Here is a 17,496-nt window from a genome sequence, read left to right on the forward strand (position 1 = left end):
TCTTTCGAGGAGAGGAAATTGTAAGGCTACATGATGTATGGAACTCCTTCCTACCCAAAGAGTGCTTTGAATTGCTCCTTGGAAATAACCAGAATTCTACTTATAAATTTAAAAAAAAAATAAATCTTGATATGCTTGTAACTGACAGACTTATCTGCTGGGCCTTTTACAGTTATAGTTGGCCGAGCAGACAAGAGATGCACATACATTGGAAAGGATATAGAGAAGAGCAACAAAATATGTCCCAAATTTAAAAGGGATGTACTAAAAAGAAAGATTAGAGGAGTTTGAGTTTTGCAGTCCAGCAGGAAGGTGGTGGGAGAGAGTGGTAGAACCTCTTTAAAATTCATTAAATAAACATTAAATGATACAGCTAAGGCACATTTGTAATATATTTCAAAGTGAGGAAAATAGGACTGAGGAGATGATTGGAAATTCATGAGAAATGCATTTTAAAAAGATGTAGGAAGAACCTATTGATTCAGATCATTTGAAGAACTACCAGCAGCATGGGAACAATGGGACAAATTGCCCCCATTTATGCTATAAATTCTGTGATTCTGTAATCTCCCAGGCAAAATAAAAGAGGCAAAAAAAATTGAGACAAAAGCAAAATACTGTGGATGCTGGAAATCTGAAATAAAAACTGAAATGCTAGAAATACTCAGCAGGTTAGGCAGCATCACAGACCTGAAGCATTAACTGTTTCTCCACAGATGCTGCCAGGCCAGCTGCGTATTTCCAGCACTTTCGGTTTTTATTTCAAAAATATTGAGGTTGTTCAGAATATAGCTGGATGAAGTTAAGGGGAAGTCAGTATATTAGAGAGAGGAGCTTAATGGACTAATTAACCTTTTATTGCCCCTGGCTTTTTTATGTTCTTGTGGCAGTCTGCTCCCTAGGCCATTGCCAGTGCTGCTATAAGACCATATACTAGCTGATGCACAAGAGCAGTCTAAGGTGACTGCCCTTGATTTCCCCTTCTCTGTGGGGAAGGTACTTCGCCTTCCCAGATCACAATCACTAAAAGCAGTAAATTATTCTTTTGCCAAGTAGAAACTTGAGCCTGTGCCTTACCCTGTTCATCTCAGGATGTGACAGATGATTTGTTTTTATGGCTGCAGTGGCTTTTGTAGCATGCAAAAAATACCTAATTGAAGAAAAATTGCTTTGTGCTTATAATAGTGTGCCTTGGTATTGTCTCAAAGCATTTTACATACAGGGATTACTTTGAAGTACTGTAATTATGTCAGCAAATGGGGCAAGATCTTGAAAACAGCAATGTGATGAATAACCAGCCTATCTGTTACTGATGGTAGTGACTGAAGGAGGAATGTTGGGAAAAACACCTCTGAATAGTTCCATTGAATCTTCAACATCCACCCAAAGCATCAGCATGGACAGTTGGGACCTTGATTTAAAATCTCAATGGATGGCATCTCTGACAATGCAGCAGTACCTTAGCACTGCACTGGACTGTCAGCTTTGATCATGTGTTCAATTCCTGGAACGGGGCTTGAACCTCTCACCACCCCTTGCATAAACTTCTGACTCAAAGATGAGAGCTACTGACCATGGAAATATTGTGGAAGTAGAAGAAAGGATTCTTGGGTCTCATCTTGTGTTTGTTTTCAAGGTGTCCTTGCTGGAATATCGAAAGCGACAGCAGGAGGCGAGGGAAAGTAGCTCCAAATCAGACAGCCTAAGTTCAGATCCTTCCAAAACGCCTAACACCATGGGCACTCCAACCAGGCGAGGTAGCGATGGCTCTTCTGCACAAACAACAACCAATGGTGACTCCACTGCCATGACTCGGTCATCCCACAGATCATCATCACCCCCAAGTGGTTTTTCATCACCAGTGCACCCCTCAATGCCTCAGATTGAAGAGGTCAGTCCAACGGATCCTGGTAGTAGCAAGAATGCAACTCTGTCTGCAGCAGCCACCAACAAAAACCGAGACAGCATGAGCACGAGGTGGTGAGTACACCAGTTAACTGAAACCAACATTATTACTGTCAGAAGGAAGATATAGTGCTTGAATTTTAAACTTGCTTAAGTAAGGTCCAAATGAATGTTAATCTGTAGCTTGTGATGGTATAATTTCCATGTGATCATTTTCTATATTTCATGAGCCATATGAGTGGAAACTGAGGACATTTGTTTTTAAGGTTTACTGAATTTTGTTGAAAATAGAGACATTATATCGAAGCTTTTCATCTTGCACTCATCAGGACAATCTGAAAGAATACCAATGTAAGGGGGAAAAAAACAAATTTATACTGGAGAAATTTGTTGTTTTCCCTCACATTGGTATTCTTGGAGATTGTCCTGATGAGTGCAAGACGAAAAGCTTTGACATAATGTCTCAATTTTCAGCAATACTCAAGTTCTGTACTACCAAACGACTATTTGTTTGCTGAATTGTTTTTCTGACTACATTTATCTCCCATCCTCTCCTGAAAGCATTGAGTCAGCATGGTTCAATTTTCCCTTCCTTAACCAAAGGAAAGTGAGACCACTTATAGATTTCCCAACTTCTGTTTAGCTTTAGATAAAGTAACTCAGCACAAATCAGAGATCCAAACTGGAACCTTCTGGTCTGTGCTAAATAGCACACCATAAAATGTTTGGACTCTGCTCAAATAATCATCACCTGTCTGCAAGGCAGGAGGTTAGGGAAGTCTGCTGCTTGTGCTGAAACAGAGTATGGGGTGAAGTCATTACCCATAATTTTTATCTAATTGTTTCTTAAGTATGCCATTTCCAATTCAGTCAGATTGGTTTTCATGATGGCCAGCACCTGGGGGAGAGTGTGAAATTAGTTTGTGCCAGCAAAATTGGAAAGGTATCAAAGGTGTGTCTGAACTCATGTTTTAATTCTGGTTAATTTTGGATTTGTAAGCATTGGTCATGACTGACAAACACGCTTTAATTTTTTGAAGAGGTGACTAAAATAGGGGGCAGGAGAATGTCTATGGGTGTTATTTATATGAACTTCCAGAAGGCATTTGAGAAAGTCCCTCAAAATTGAAGCTCATGGAATTGAAGGCAAACCGTTGATGTGGTTAAGAAATTAACTGAGCAGCAAGAGACAGAGAGCAAGGATAATAGGTAGGTACTCTAATTGGCAGGATGTTACTGGTGGTGACCCACGAGGATCTGTGTTGGGGCCTCAACTATTCGCCATATTTATTAATGACTTAGATGGTGGGATAGAAAGCCACATATCCAAGTTTGCCAATGACACAAAGATAGTTGGCATTATAAGCAGTGCAGATGGAAGCATAATATTACAAAGAGATATTAATAGATTAAGTGAATGGGCAAAACTGGGCAGGGAGGGAAGATTGGAGGGAAGCAAAACTGGTAACAGCAAGTAGAAAAGTAGTAAGCGAAATTCGAAGACAGACGAAGCGAAGGCAAGCACCAAATGGGATCAGAATACATAATAATGTTAAAAAGACAAAGTTAAGGTCACTCTATCTGCACCCTGCATTCGCAACAAGGTAGATGATTTGAAAGCACAAATGGAGATAAATGGGTATGATTTAATTGCCAGTACAGAGACGTGGTTACAGGGTAACCAGACTTGGAACTGAATATTCGAGGATATTTATCATTTAGGAAGGATAGGCAAAAAGGAAAAGGAGGTGGGGTAGCGCTGTTAATAGGGAAGAGATCAGTACATTAGTGAGAGAGGATCTTAGATCAAAGGATCAAGATGTAGAATCAATTTGGGTGGAGCTAAGAAACAGCAAGGGCAGCAAACATTGGTGGGAGTTATTTATAGGCCAGCAAATTGTAGTGGTAATGTTAAGCATGGTATAAATTAGCAAATTAGAGCTGCATGTAATATGGGTAATACAGTAATAATGGGCAACTTCAATTTACATATAGACAAATCAGCACTAATGCCTTGGAGGATGAATTCCTGGAGCGTGTATGAGATGGGTTTCTGGAGCAGGACGCTGATGAACCTGCTAGGGATCGGGCTATTTTAGGTTTAGTATTATGTAACGTGAAAGGGATAATTAATAACCTTGCTGTAAAGGCGTCTTTACAAAATAGTGACCATAATGTGATAGAATTTTATATTAAATTTGAAAGTGATACAGTTCATTGTATAACCAGGGTCTTAAATTGGAACAAAGGAAACTATGAAGGTATGAGGGGCAAGTTGGCTATGGTGGATTGGAAAAATACATTAAAAGATTTGACAGTAGACAGGCAATGGCTAGTATTTAAAGAAGTATTACATGGTTTACAACAAATATACATTCCTCTAAGATACAAAAACCCAACAGGAAAGATGAATCAACCATAGCTAGTAAAAGAAGTTAAAGATTATATTATATCAAAGGAAGTGGCTTATAAGGTTGCAAGTAAAAGTGGTAAGCCCGAGGATTGGGAGCAATTGAGAATCTAGCAAAGGATGACCAAGAAACTGATAAAAAAGGGAAAAGAGAATATAAATGCAATCTAGCGAAAAACATAAAGGCGGACTATAAAAGCTTCTTTAGGTATGTGAAAAGGAAATGATTAGCCAGAACAAATGTGGGTCCATTACAGGCGGAGACAGATGAATTTATAATGGAGAATATGGAAATGGCAGAGAAACTAAACAATTACTTTGTGTCGGTCTTCATGGAGGAAGGTACAGAAAATCTCTCAGAAATACTAGGGAACCCAAGGGCTTGTGAAAATGAGGAACCGAAAGAAATTAGTATTAATAAAGAGGTAGTACTCAAAGAAATTAGCTGGATTGAAGGTTGATAAGCCCCCTGGACGAGACGAGCTACATTCCAGAGTATTGAAGGAGGTGGCTATAGAGATAGTGGATGCATTGGTGGTTATCTTTCAAAACTCTATAGTTTCTGGAAAGGTTCCTGCAGACTGGAAAGTAGCAACTGTAACCCCACTATTTAAGAAAGGAGGGAGAGAGAAAACGGGGAACTGCAGACCTGTTAGTTTGATGTCAGTAATAGGGAAAATATTAGAATCTATTACACAGGATATGATAACAAGACACTTAAATACTGATATGATTGGGCAGAGTCAACATGGATTTTTGAGAGGGAAATCATGCTTGACAACCCTTTCAGAGTTTTTTGAGGATGTTACTTGTAACATAGATAAAGGAAAACCAGTGGATGTGGTGTATTTGGATTTTCAGAAGGCTTTTGATAAGGTCCCACACAGGAGGTTAGTAAACAAAATTAGAGCATATGGAATTGGGGGTAATATACTGGTATGGATTGAGAATTGGTTAACAGACAGAAAACAGAGTAGGAATAAACGGGTAATTCTCAGGATGGCAGGCTGTTACTAGAGGGGTACTGCAAGGATCGGTGCTGGGGCCACAGCTATTCACAATCTGTATAAATGATTTGGATGTGGGGACCAAAGGTAATATTTCCAAATTTGCTGATGACACAAAACTAGGTGGAAATATAAGTTGTAAGGAGGCTTCAAGGGGACTTGGATGGGCTATTTGAACATGGCAGATGGATATAATGTGAATAAGCATGAAGTTATCCACTTTGGTAGAAAAAACTGAAAGACAGAGTATTTCTTAAATGGTGAAAGGTTGGGAAGTGTTGATGTCCAAAGGATCCTTATTCATGACTCACTAAAAGCTAGCATACAAGTGCAGCAATCAATTAGGAAAGCAAATGGTATGTTGGCCTTCATTACAAGGAGTTTTGAGTACAGGAGTAAAGAAGTCTTGCTGCTATTGTATAGAGCCTTGGTGAGACTGCATCTGGAGTATTGTGTACAGTTTTGGTGTCCTCATCTAAAGAAGGATATATTTGCCATAGAGGGAATGCAACGGTGGTTCACCATACTGATTCCTGCATGAGATTGTCATATGAGGAGAGATTGAGGAAACTGTATTCTCTCGAGTTTTAAAGAATGAGAGGTGATCTCATTGAAACTTTAAAAATTCTTACAGGGCGTGACTGGGTGGATGTAGGTGGGATGTTTCCCCTGGCTGGTGAGTCTAGAACCAGGGGACATAGTCTCAGAATAAGGGGCAGGCCATTTAAGACTGAGATGAGGAGGAATTTCTTCACTCAGGGTGGTGAACCTTTGGAATTCTCTACCCCAGAGGGTATTAAATAAACACACCTTTTCGGAAGCATTAGACTTGAGGGGCTAAATGGCCTACTGCTCTTCCTATGCTCCTAAAATATCTTATAATATTAAATGTATGCTGTGAAAAGAAGAATCATTTATATTTCCAAGTATTAGTTACCCAGATGGTTCATTTGTAGAATATCATACTTCATAGTGATTTAAAAAAGTATATAGTTGATCTCTAATGGGGTTGATTTGGTTAAGCAGATTAGCATTGTCTGTTCAGTAAAATTTTGAAAGTAAGGCATTCTTCATCCTCTTTGATCAAGTCACCCCTTCAAAGCATGCGGGGAAAGTCACTACAACATGCAAAAACACAATTGGCAGAGGAAAGGGACCTGGTTGACACAGGGTTAGCTCTCCAAGGAAGGGATAGGGAAACAAAGAAAGTTATCTAGAAAAGAAGCATTTTTTTTATGTTTCAGGATGGTTCCTACATCGGTTGAGCGATTGCGAGAGAATCCAGGCATGTTGGAACGTGTTCTGAGGAGGGTGGAAATTGGAAGTATGAAGCGTACAGGAGATGAGAGAAGTACATTGGACCGTGTTCTACGGAGAATAGAAACTGGTGCCGTGGACTCGGGCAGGGAGAAGGATGCAGGTGTGAAATTATTAATTGATTTAGACTTTATATACTGAAATTCCAAAATTTATTTTGCTTGATGAATGTCAAAACTTGTTCCACTCCACTGTTCAAGTGCGTGGGGCTATACCTTATAAGTGTGGCTTTGAGCATTTTTCCACTGCTAAATTATAGCTGTAATTTTTTTACAAAAATATGTACAAATAATCTGTATCTTTGGCATCCAGTGCCAACATCAACTCCTCCCAGATTGTTAGCATAGGTTGGATGCTGAGTACAGGTCTTGCTGCGTCAGTGTATTCAGCAAAAAGTCCTCTTAAAAGGTCAGTGTGAAATTTACCACATCACCTATCCTTCTGGTTTCCCGAATTGTATATTTGTGCCAAATGTTGTTCAATTTTGTGCTGTGATTTATGAATGCTGGGAACTTGGTTCATATTATCCCAAATGTTCGTCTGCCATCACTGAATTTTTGATATTAACTCAAGTCCAGGTGGTGAAAGGGCAGAGTATTTGCTGCTGTTTTTGATTATATAACAGAACTGTCATTGCTCATGAAGGAAGTGTTTTATTTGGTTTCTTTCTTGGAAAGGAAGTATTAAATATGTGCTCTTGTTAAGGAGACCATAAGCAACATGGTTCCTGGAGTTTCTAACCTATTGATGATCCATGAAAGAGACAGTCTGATTTGAGTTGGATGCAGTACTTAATTACCTAGGGGTTTTTAACCCATTTCTTAGCAAATCTTAGTACCTCTTTATTGGTGAGAGGAGGATCTAAAAGTAATGCTGACCTCCAAAGCCCTGCTTATTCTGGATGGCCGCATAGTTACAAATTGAAATTAAGGTCTCTTTTGTGGACTTGTCTAATCTTTGTAATTGCAAATAATTGATCCTGTCTCCTGTGCTTCTCAAGCTACCATCCTTGTCTATGAAATCTATAAAAGTATAACTGCCTTAAGGCTGACCTATTATGCAAATCTAATTTGTATTCTAATTTTTTTAATCTGCCCTTGGGATGTGGGCGTCGCTAGCAAGACTAGCATTATGGTTGTGAGCCTTCACTTGAACCGCCACAGTCTGTGTTTTTTTTGTTCATTCATGGGATATGGGCGCCGCTGGCAACACCAGCAATTACTGCCCATCCCTTATTGCTCTTGGGAAGGTGGTGGTGAGCCACTGTCTTAAACTGCTGCAGTCCATGTGGTGTAGTTGCACCAACAGTACTGTTAGGAGGGGAGCTCCAGGATCTTGACCCAGCGACAGTGAAAGAGTAGCCATATAGTTGTAAGTCAGGATGATGTGTGGCTTGGAGGGGAACTTGAGGTGGTGTTCCCATGCATCGGCTGCCCTTGTCCTTCTAGGTGGTAGAGGTCGCAGGTTTGGGAGGTGCTGTCGAAGGAGCCTTGGCAAGTTGCTGCAGAGCGCCTTGTATAACACAAGAAATAGGAGCAGGACTAGGCCATTCAGCCCTTCAAGCCCACTACACCATTCAGTGAGTTCATGGCTGATCATCTACTTCAAAACCATTTTCCTGCACTATCCCTGTAACCCTTGATGTTTTTAATATGTAGAAATCTGTCAATCTCAGTCTTGAACGTACTCTATGGCTGAGCCTCCACAGCCCTCTGGGGCAGAGAATTCCAAAGATTCACCATCCTCTGAGTGAAGAAATTCTTCCTCATCTCAGTCCTAAATGGCCTGCCCCTTACATTGCTGCCACTGTGTGTCAACGGTGGAGGGAGTGAATGTTTAAGGTGGTGGATGAGGTGCCAATCAAGCGGAGTACTTTGTCTTGGATAGTGTCACGCTTTCTGAGTGGTGTTGGAGCTACATTCATCCAGGCAGGTGGGGAATATTCCATCATCCTCTTGACTTTACCTTGTAGATGGTGGACAGATTTTGGAGAATGAGGAGCTGAGTTACTCACTGCAGAATTTCCAGCCTCTGACCTGCTGTTGTAGGCACAGTACTTATTGGTTCGTCCAGTTGAGTTTCTAGTCAATGGTAACCCCTCCTCCCCGGATGTTGATGGTGGGGAACTCAGCAATAGTAATGCTGTTAAAGGTCCAAGAGTAGGTGATTAGATTCTATCTTGTTGGAGAAGGTCATTGCCTGGCACTTGTGTGGCATGAATGTTTCTTGCCACTTATCAGCCCAAGCCTGAATGTTGTCCATGTCTTGCTGCATGTGGGCATGGACTGCTTCATTTCCTGAGCAGTTGCAAATGGAACTGAACACTGTAAAATTATCAGTAAACATCCTCACCCCCGACCTTATGATGGAGGGAAATTCATTGATGAAACAGCTAAAGATGATTGGGCCTAGGACACTGCCCTGAGGAACTCCTGCAGTAATGTCCTGGGGCTGAAATGATTGACCTCCAACAACCACAACCATCTTCCTTTGTGCTAGGTAAGTTGGATAGCAAATGTGGTGGTGGAGAAATGATGCAAAGAACAGGTGAATATTAAGTATTGTATCAATTGTTTCAGTGTTGGATTTTGTTGTGTGTGTCTTTACAGGCCAACAGTTGGCATCACAAATTTGGTAATCTATGTGTGGAGCCACGGGAAATGGGCGAGGTCTTAAATGAAAACTTCGCCTTTGTATTTATTGTGGAGAAGGTCATAGAATCTAGTGGGTTCAAGGGAGGGAACAGCAATATCCTGGAGCATATCAACATTACAAAGGAGGATGTGTTGGAGGTTTTGAAGCACATTAAGGTGGATAAATCCCCAGGGCCTGACCAGGTGTATCCTAGGATGCTATGGGAAGCAAGGGAGGAGATTGCTGGGGCCCTGGCAGAGATTTTTGTATCATTGTTAGCCACGGGTGAGGTACCGGAAGACTGGAGGATAGTTAATGTTGTGCCTTTATTTAAGAAGGGCAGCAGAGATAAGCCAGGGAACTACAGGCCAGTGAGCCTTACATCAGTGGTGGGAAAGTTATTGGAAGGGATTCTAAGAGACAGGATTTATATGCATCTGGAAAGGCATGGTCTGATTAGGGATAGTCAGCATGGCTTTGTGTGTGGGAAATCATGTCTCATTAATTTGATTGAGTTTTTTGAGGAGGTGACCAAGAGGATTGACGAGGGAAGGGTGATGGACATTGTCTACATGGACCTTTGACAAGGTCCCGCATGGTAAGCTGGTCCAGAAGGTTCGAACACATGGGATCCAGGGTGAGCTAGCAAATTGGATACAAAATTGGCTTGGTGATAGGAGGCAGAGGGTGGTAGTGGAGGGTTGTTTTTCAGATTGCAGGCCGATGGCCAGTGGTGTGCCGCAGGGATTGGTGCTGGGCCCTCTGCTGTTTGTCATATATATTAATGACGTGGATGTGAATATAGGGGGCATGATTAGTAAGTTTGCAGATGACACCAAAATTGGTGGTATAGTGGACAGTGAAGAAGGTTATCTTAGGTTACAACAGGATATAGATCAACTGGGAAAGTGGGCAAGGGATTGGCAAATGGAATTTAATGCAGACAAGTGTGAAGTGATGCATTTTGGGAAGTTAAACCGGGGCAGGACATATACAGTAAATGGCAGGGCCCTGGGGAGTGTTGTTGAGCAGAGAGACCTTGGGGTGCAAGTACATAGTTCCCTAAAAGTGGCAACACAGGTAGACAGGGTGGTGAAGAAGGCGTATGGCATGCTTGCCTTCATCGGCCGAGGCATTGAGTACAAGAGTTGGGACGTCATGTTACAGTTGTACATAACGTTGGTTAGGCCGCATTTGGAGTACTGTGTGCAGTTCTGGTTGCCGCACTACAGGAAAGATGTGATTAAGCTAGAGAGGGTACAGAAAAGATTCACAAGGATGTTGCCTGTTTTGGAGGACTTGAGTTATAAAGAGAGATTGGATAGGCTGGGTCTGTTTTCCCTGGAGCGAAGGAGGCTGAGAGGGGACATGATAGAGGTATATAAAATGATGAGAGGCATAGATAGGGTAGATAGCCAGAGTCTGTTTCCCATGGTAGGGGTGACTAAAACTCGAGGGCATAGATTTAAGGTGAGCGGGAGGAGGTTTAAAGGGGATCAAAGGGGTAAATTTTTCACACAAAGAATAGTGGGTATCTGGAATGAGCTGCCAGAGGAGGTGGTGGAGGCAGGAACAGTAGCAACATTTAAGAGGCATCTGGACAGGTACTTGAATGAGCAAGGCACAGAGGGATATGGAATTAATGCAGGCAGGTGAGATTAGTATAGATAGGCATTATGGTCGGCATGGATGCAGTGGGCCGAAGAGCCTGTTTCTATGCTGTACAACTCTATGACTCTAAAGTTTTCAGAAGCCATGAGCTTCACGTGCAAGTCTGAAGGTGATGCCCCCCCCCCCCCCTGCTCACAGACATCAACTGCAATAGAGATCACTATTGTCACAGTGCCCAAAACACTGCATAAGAAAGTATGGAATGAGCATTTCATTTGAGCCGTTAAGCTTTGGTAGCAGTTTGTGGTTAACTTGCATATTCTCTGTTGAGACAAACAGCAGAATTGATAGAATCAAAATACTGCAGATACTGGAAATCTGAAATAAAAACAGAAGGCCCATATTTCTGTCCCTGGCCTGCTGCAGTGTTCCAGTGAAGCTTAACATAAGCTCGAGGAACAGCACCTCATCTTCCGATTAGGCACTCCAGACTCAACATTGAGCTTAACAAAGTCAGACCATGACTGCCATTTTGTTTTTTTTTACCATGTGCCTGTCTCAAACTTGTTTTTCATGCTTTTGCTTTCGGACAGAGCTGTTCATTATTCTGCCATTAACACTCTCTCCAGACAAATGTTTTGTCTTTTACTACAGCTATTACTACTCCCTTTGACTTTTGTTCCATGTCATCTTTGTCATTTAATCTCTCCTGCCCCCTGCCCTTCCACAGTCTTTCCCTTTTGTTCTTCTTCCGCCCCCCGCCCCCCCCCCCCCGCCCCCTTACACTTGCTTAAAGCCTACTACATTTCTTAATTTTGCCAGTTCTGATGAAAGGTCACAGACCTGAAACGTTAACTCTGTTTCTCTCTCCACAGATGCTGCCAGACCTACTGTGTATACCCAGCACTTTCAGTTTTTATTATAGTAGAATTGATAGCCCTTGTCTTTTCACAACCAGTAACATTTCTGTTAATGTTGCCTTTTCAGATTCCACAAATGGTGATGGACCAGAGACACATGGCCCAGCACGCACCAAGATTTCTCCTATTCATAGTCCCCAGAGATATGGTCACAGTCCTTCTAGATATAACCATCAGGTAAAGCAGTGTTTCAACATGAAGCCAATTCTACCAAATTGTGTCATTGAACCAAAATAGTTTACGGAACAGAAGGAGGCTATTCATCTCATCGTGTCTGTGCTGACTCGTTGTTAATCCCATTGCCCTGCTCCTTTTCCATACCCCTGTATCCTCTGCTTCAAATACTTACGTTGTTTTTCACTCTAGTGTGTAAAAGGACTGTTGTTGTCCTTACTGACTTTCCCATTATTATCACTCTTCTATTTTTGTGGTCCTTCTGTCTCTTGTGTTCCAGTGGTCCCCTGCTCCACAGCATTGCTCATATATATAAGTAACAAGCCTTCTTGTTACTGTACTGTTCCAGTAACTTAGGGCTTCCCTGCACGTGTAACTTGCATCTCTCGCTGCAGTAGCCACTTCTCTTTCTATACTATTCTTGGATGATCACATTCAGGAGATCATGATCCTTAGATACCTCTTGTTTCATGCTGTGGAGTGTGGTCAGTTGCTCCCCAAGTATAGATTCTCTGCTGCAGACTCAATTTCCCAACACTTGCAAATGTCCTTCCTTAGATTCACTGAGGCCTGGATTTCATAGCCAGCAGTGAAGCGATGGTGTTTGCTGCTGACCCCAAAGAAAGCTGCCCACAAAGATCTAGCGCTCCCAGAGGCACGGACCTCACCTTTCCTGACGTCAGTTTTAATCTGACGCCAAGACAAAGGGATCTCCAGGCATGCAGCAATGGTGATGGCATCAAGTCGGGTAACCAGCCATTCACATTTAAGTATTCTCACAGACTGCAAACTTGGAAGTAAAATGCACTGAATTTCTTTAACTTTTAATTAAAATTTAACAGTGAGATAAATGATTGGGACATACACATGGGTTTATGGTAGAAGCTGAAATCTCATAAACTTTTTTTAAAAATTTAAAATGTGACTTTTTTTAATGAAGAAGTATGGCATTCCATAGATAAAATTAGTTTTTCAGGGACAGTGAGGCTGTTCAGCAGTACTTATGAACTTAGTATACCTTTAAAATCCCAGATACACCTCATTCAACAAATTGTAACTTTTTCAAGGGTTTTTACAGTGAGAGTAATAGCATAAAAGGACTTGTTATCAATTTGGTGATTCATACTTGATTGTAGTCGTGGTGGGCCTTCAACAGTGCACCCTATCGGGAAGAATAGAATCACTGACAGCAACTTCTGGATTTCCGCATTTAACTGCATTTAATGTGTGGATTCCTGAAATTGCTATCAGTTTCAGTGCAGTAATGATGGCGAAGGCTGATGGTTTCACTGTAATTACTACCACAAAATCTGACCCTGAGAATCCATGATAGCCCACATAATGCACTCCACACACATCCCAGTCATTTTTTTGCAGTGTCACCCCTCTGTACCTAACTAAGACTCTGGATGGTATTCGCCAGAACTCCCATTAGCACCAAATTCTTGCAAGAGTTAAACTCTGCTTACTTAACTTTACACAAATATCAAATATAGAAAAAGTCATTCATTTACCAGTCATGGTCTTGAAGTTTTAGACCAAATGTTTCTTCAATGCCAGTTCTGAAATGGGAAAATTTTCTCCCTTAAATATCACACTTTTGTCTTTCACTGAAAGTAAAAAAAAATGTAGCTATGTAAATTTTTTCCCTGAGATCTTTAGGTGTTTCTGAGCCCACACAGGGTAATTTCAGCCCCAGTGTTGTTGTTCAGACATTTTTGTTACCCATGATAGTGAATTACATTAAGAATCACCACTATGTTTATTCTGTTTCGACCCAATGGTTTTTTGGCCTTTGGGTTCTTACTGGGGTGAACAACCTGTAGACTGCATAAAAGTAAGCCTACAGTTTTGAAGATCTGTGCTCTTAATAGCCCATTCTTATTCCACCAGGGTGAGTATTTTTAACTTAAAAATGATTAAAAAGAAGCATCTGATAACTAGCGTACAAAGCGTCTCGAGCAATGAGTGTATATTTGAAAATGCAGTTCATGTTCTGTGGCTTCTCTCAGAGCAATGAGTTTCATTATTCTTAGCTGAGTTGTCGAATGTTGAGGAAAACTTTGTGTGGGAGGGAGTCATGACACTCTGTCTTGACAGGCCTGCCCAGGGTGTCACATTGATACCTTCTATGTAGGTTCCCATGAAATGGATTTTGGCCCTCTCCTGAAAAGTGTTCAGGTGGCAGACAGTTGAGAGTGAACTATTCATCTGCTTTGCTGTGTTATCCCAGTTCTGACAAATGATGAGGTACCTGTGCTGACATACTTTAAGTTATTTCTTCTACTTTTGATGCTTTAAAGCAACTGTTCAAATGCATTCTAGGAATAGATATTGTATATAGAATCCATTATTCAGTGATAAGGTAAATGTAAACAAAGGATATGGGCAGTTAACGTGACAATTCAAATTAATGCATTTTCTATCTAAATATTTGTTTTTAAACTATACATGGAATAGAGTGTGTTGTTTCATATAATATATATATAAATACTATTTTAAATTAATGAATTTTGATCAGCTTCTACAGGCACAGTCTGAGGGACACTCCTCTGAACCTCACGTACTTACACAACAAAGCCTGTCCCCCTACAGAACGCACAGCTCCTCAAGTGTTCCCATGGCTCTCACACAAGGACACACCTACAGATCTTCATCCCACGCCCTGGGGCAGAGTGGAGCCCAGAGTCAGCTAGATTCCAGCCTCACAACAGCTCCTCTCTCCACTCTCTACTCAAGCCCAATTCATTCGGCATCTGTTGATACCTCTGTGGTCCAGTACGTAGGGAATTCTGGGTACTACAGTGGTCAGCAACATTCTGGAAGTGTTTTGCATACATTGAATAGCACTCAGCAAAAGACTAATTCTGGAAATACTCCTTCTACAGCTGCTAGCCCACTACAAAGCACCACCAAAAGCATAACAACTGACTCTGCTCTTACCCCAACCCTGAGCAGCATAAACTCTGCTGTTTCTCAGACTGCAAGGCCATCACAATCGGGTTCATGGACTTTAAGCTCAGCAAGTTCAGGGCAACCTCTTCACTCTGGAGCGAAGATTACTACGGCATCAAGTTCTCAGCACTACCGAAATTCTGGGATAGCCCAGTACCAACCTCCACAGGTCCAAGGTGCAAATGTAAGAACACAATCGAGCACATACTAGACTATGGACGCAGCCATGACTGTTGGAGATGTTCACCCGGATGCGTAACTCATCTATATGTGTCTATATAGGCCACCAGCATATGGACCTGTTGTGACATAAACAACTTTAAAGTATGGACCTCACATTCTGGAGATTGTTGGGCCTAAACCAGCATTTACTAGAACTATACTGTACAAAATCCTGTACAAAAACAAAAGTAAGAGTTAAGAACTGTGTACCTATTGGTAAGGTACATTTTAAGCTTATAATTCAAATAAATATTGTTTAGGCTTTTTTTCCTCCAGTTTATTTTAAATAAACTAGTCATGTGCAGTACGATTTTTTTTAATCAAAAAGAAAGCATTTGTAGCGTCAGAGGCACGGGGGAAGGGGAGATAGCGTGGGGAGAGTTCAAGTAGACAACCAATCCACGTGCCAGCTTCTCACATGTATACTGTAATATCCTGGAGTAGAAGATTTTATTTATCTAATTTTATATATAACCATTCTAGGCTAGCTATTACCTTACCCACACAGCGGAGTTTAATCCACGGTGCTGCAGAGTTTTTATTTTACACCTGATGCTGTGAGTCCCCTGGTGTTGAGGCGTGGGAGTGGAAAAAATGTTGTATTTCAGTGACTGTTACATTCTCAAAAAAGTTTTTTTTTATTTGAAATCTTAAATTCAGGTGTTTGTTCAACTGAAGGGAGAGGTCTCCATTTTGAAAGATGTAACATGTGACAAATACAAGTTTAAAAAAGTGATGCAGTCTTGCTGCATATTGTATAATGGGAGTTTAATACTGTTCTTTTATTCAGAACACTCTGTATATACCACAACTACTTGTTATCCTCAGAGGATTTAGTTGCCTGACTTTGCATTATGCACATTGATAATTTTTTTGTGTATAATTTCTCTGCACCTTTTTTCCTCTTTTTTTTTTTGACAACAGCTTTCAATCTCTCATTGGGCGTCTCCGTGTGCAGTCTTTTTTTTTCGATGTGCGATGTGCATGAGGCGAGTTTGTTCCTGAATGTAGCTGTTGACTGAGTTGCACATCATTTACAATCAAGGAGAATTTAAAAAAAATAAAAAATAAAACGGTAGCCTTGCTTTCTAAACATGTACAGTCAACCCCTCCTGTGGAGTGTACAAAAATAAAACAGTTCATTTCTGCACAATTCTCCATATTTTTATTTTTTTTAAATATACATATATATATATATATATATATATATAATATATGTCCCCATTCTACTGTGCTCGCTGAAGGCATGGCTGAGATTAGAAACCCTATGTTTGGAATATTGTTGAGGGAAACTCTATTCCTATCACATTGTTACATTGTGAACATCATGGTGTCACATCTGGGCTTCTCTTGGATTGTTAGCACTAAGTCTGTTGCATTCTCCACACTTGGATTTGTGCAACATAGTGCAGTACATGTGTATCAGCTGCTTGTACAAATTGAGTGATATTTCTTACAGTTAACTTGAGAGGGTGAGGTTTTGTTTTAAAAAGTACTTACCCATGGATCACCTATATGCTTAATTTTAAAAACTATTAATTTCAGCGATGCTTTGACTGGATTTGTGTTTTAGATTGGACAAAGACAGACCCAACTTGGTGGAAATGATTTAAATACAGAAGTTTAACGAAACATGGAGGAAGTGTTTTCCTGTAATCGTACTTACATTGCCCTTCATACCTCAAGCAGCTTTACATACTTAACAGTCTGTTTACATCCAACTTGTGTCTGACGCTCTGTGTCTTTGTGACAAAAATGTTTGTATGTAAATAGTTAGGGATGTTACATGGTCAACTGTATGATCACTGCCAAACAGCCTTCACACAAGTCCTCTCAGTGTAGAGGCAAGGTTTATATTTGAAATTTTATGTTTAGGAAATTAAAGGGAATACGAGTCAAAGTTTCCTTTATTACATGAACCGTGAACATCCATGGACAAACTGTCACCAATATTTTGTATGTTGTGAATTTTGTTTCATCATTGCTAAATTCATTTTAGTATGAATATATGTTAAATCTTCAGATGGTGAAAATAGGATGTTGCTTTGGGGCGGAATCACAAACAGGGACCCTTGTTTAAGAAATGTATGCCATTGCACTGCCATTTTGATTGTAATCTCCCTTTCGTGTGATAATTCTGACTACACGGGCAGAAAAGGTTTATTTTTCCTGTTTCTCACTTTTTCTTCACTATAAATTAGTGTAATTACAAATCTAATCTTGCATTTATACTTATCAAAGTGTTCCAAAACTGCTACTTGCAATGAGTTGCTTTTGAAGTTATTGACCATTTAGTTTAGTAGTAAAACAGTTGTAGCAATAGGACTGTAATAATTTTTGA

The 17,496-nt window shown here is 40.6% G+C and overlaps 1 protein-coding gene across 10 annotated transcripts in view; it reads left to right on the plus strand.

Annotated features, from left to right (window-relative positions):
• Positions 1–17,284, plus strand: part of setd5 (SET domain containing 5) — a 180,809-nt gene extending 163,525 nt beyond the window's left edge. For 9 of the 10 annotated variants that reach the window (XM_068051990.1, XM_068051989.1, XM_068051997.1 and 6 more), the window contains 4 exons: positions 1,637–1,980; positions 6,567–6,742; positions 11,872–11,981; positions 14,500–17,284. In XM_068051990.1, coding sequence (XP_067908091.1) covers positions 1,637–1,980; positions 6,567–6,742; positions 11,872–11,981; positions 14,500–15,144 — 1,275 coding nt within the window. In that variant the 3' untranslated portion in view covers positions 15,145–17,284. The remainder of the gene's footprint in view (positions 1–1,636; positions 1,981–6,566; positions 6,743–11,871; positions 11,982–14,499) is intronic. The other variant, XM_068051998.1, reaches the window with a different exon arrangement.
• The last annotated feature ends 212 nt before the right edge of the window (positions 17,285–17,496 follow it).

This window comes from Heterodontus francisci, chromosome 19, assembly GCF_036365525.1.
Source record: "Heterodontus francisci isolate sHetFra1 chromosome 19, sHetFra1.hap1, whole genome shotgun sequence".
In the NCBI taxonomy this organism is placed as follows: Eukaryota; Metazoa; Chordata; class Chondrichthyes; order Heterodontiformes; family Heterodontidae; genus Heterodontus; species Heterodontus francisci.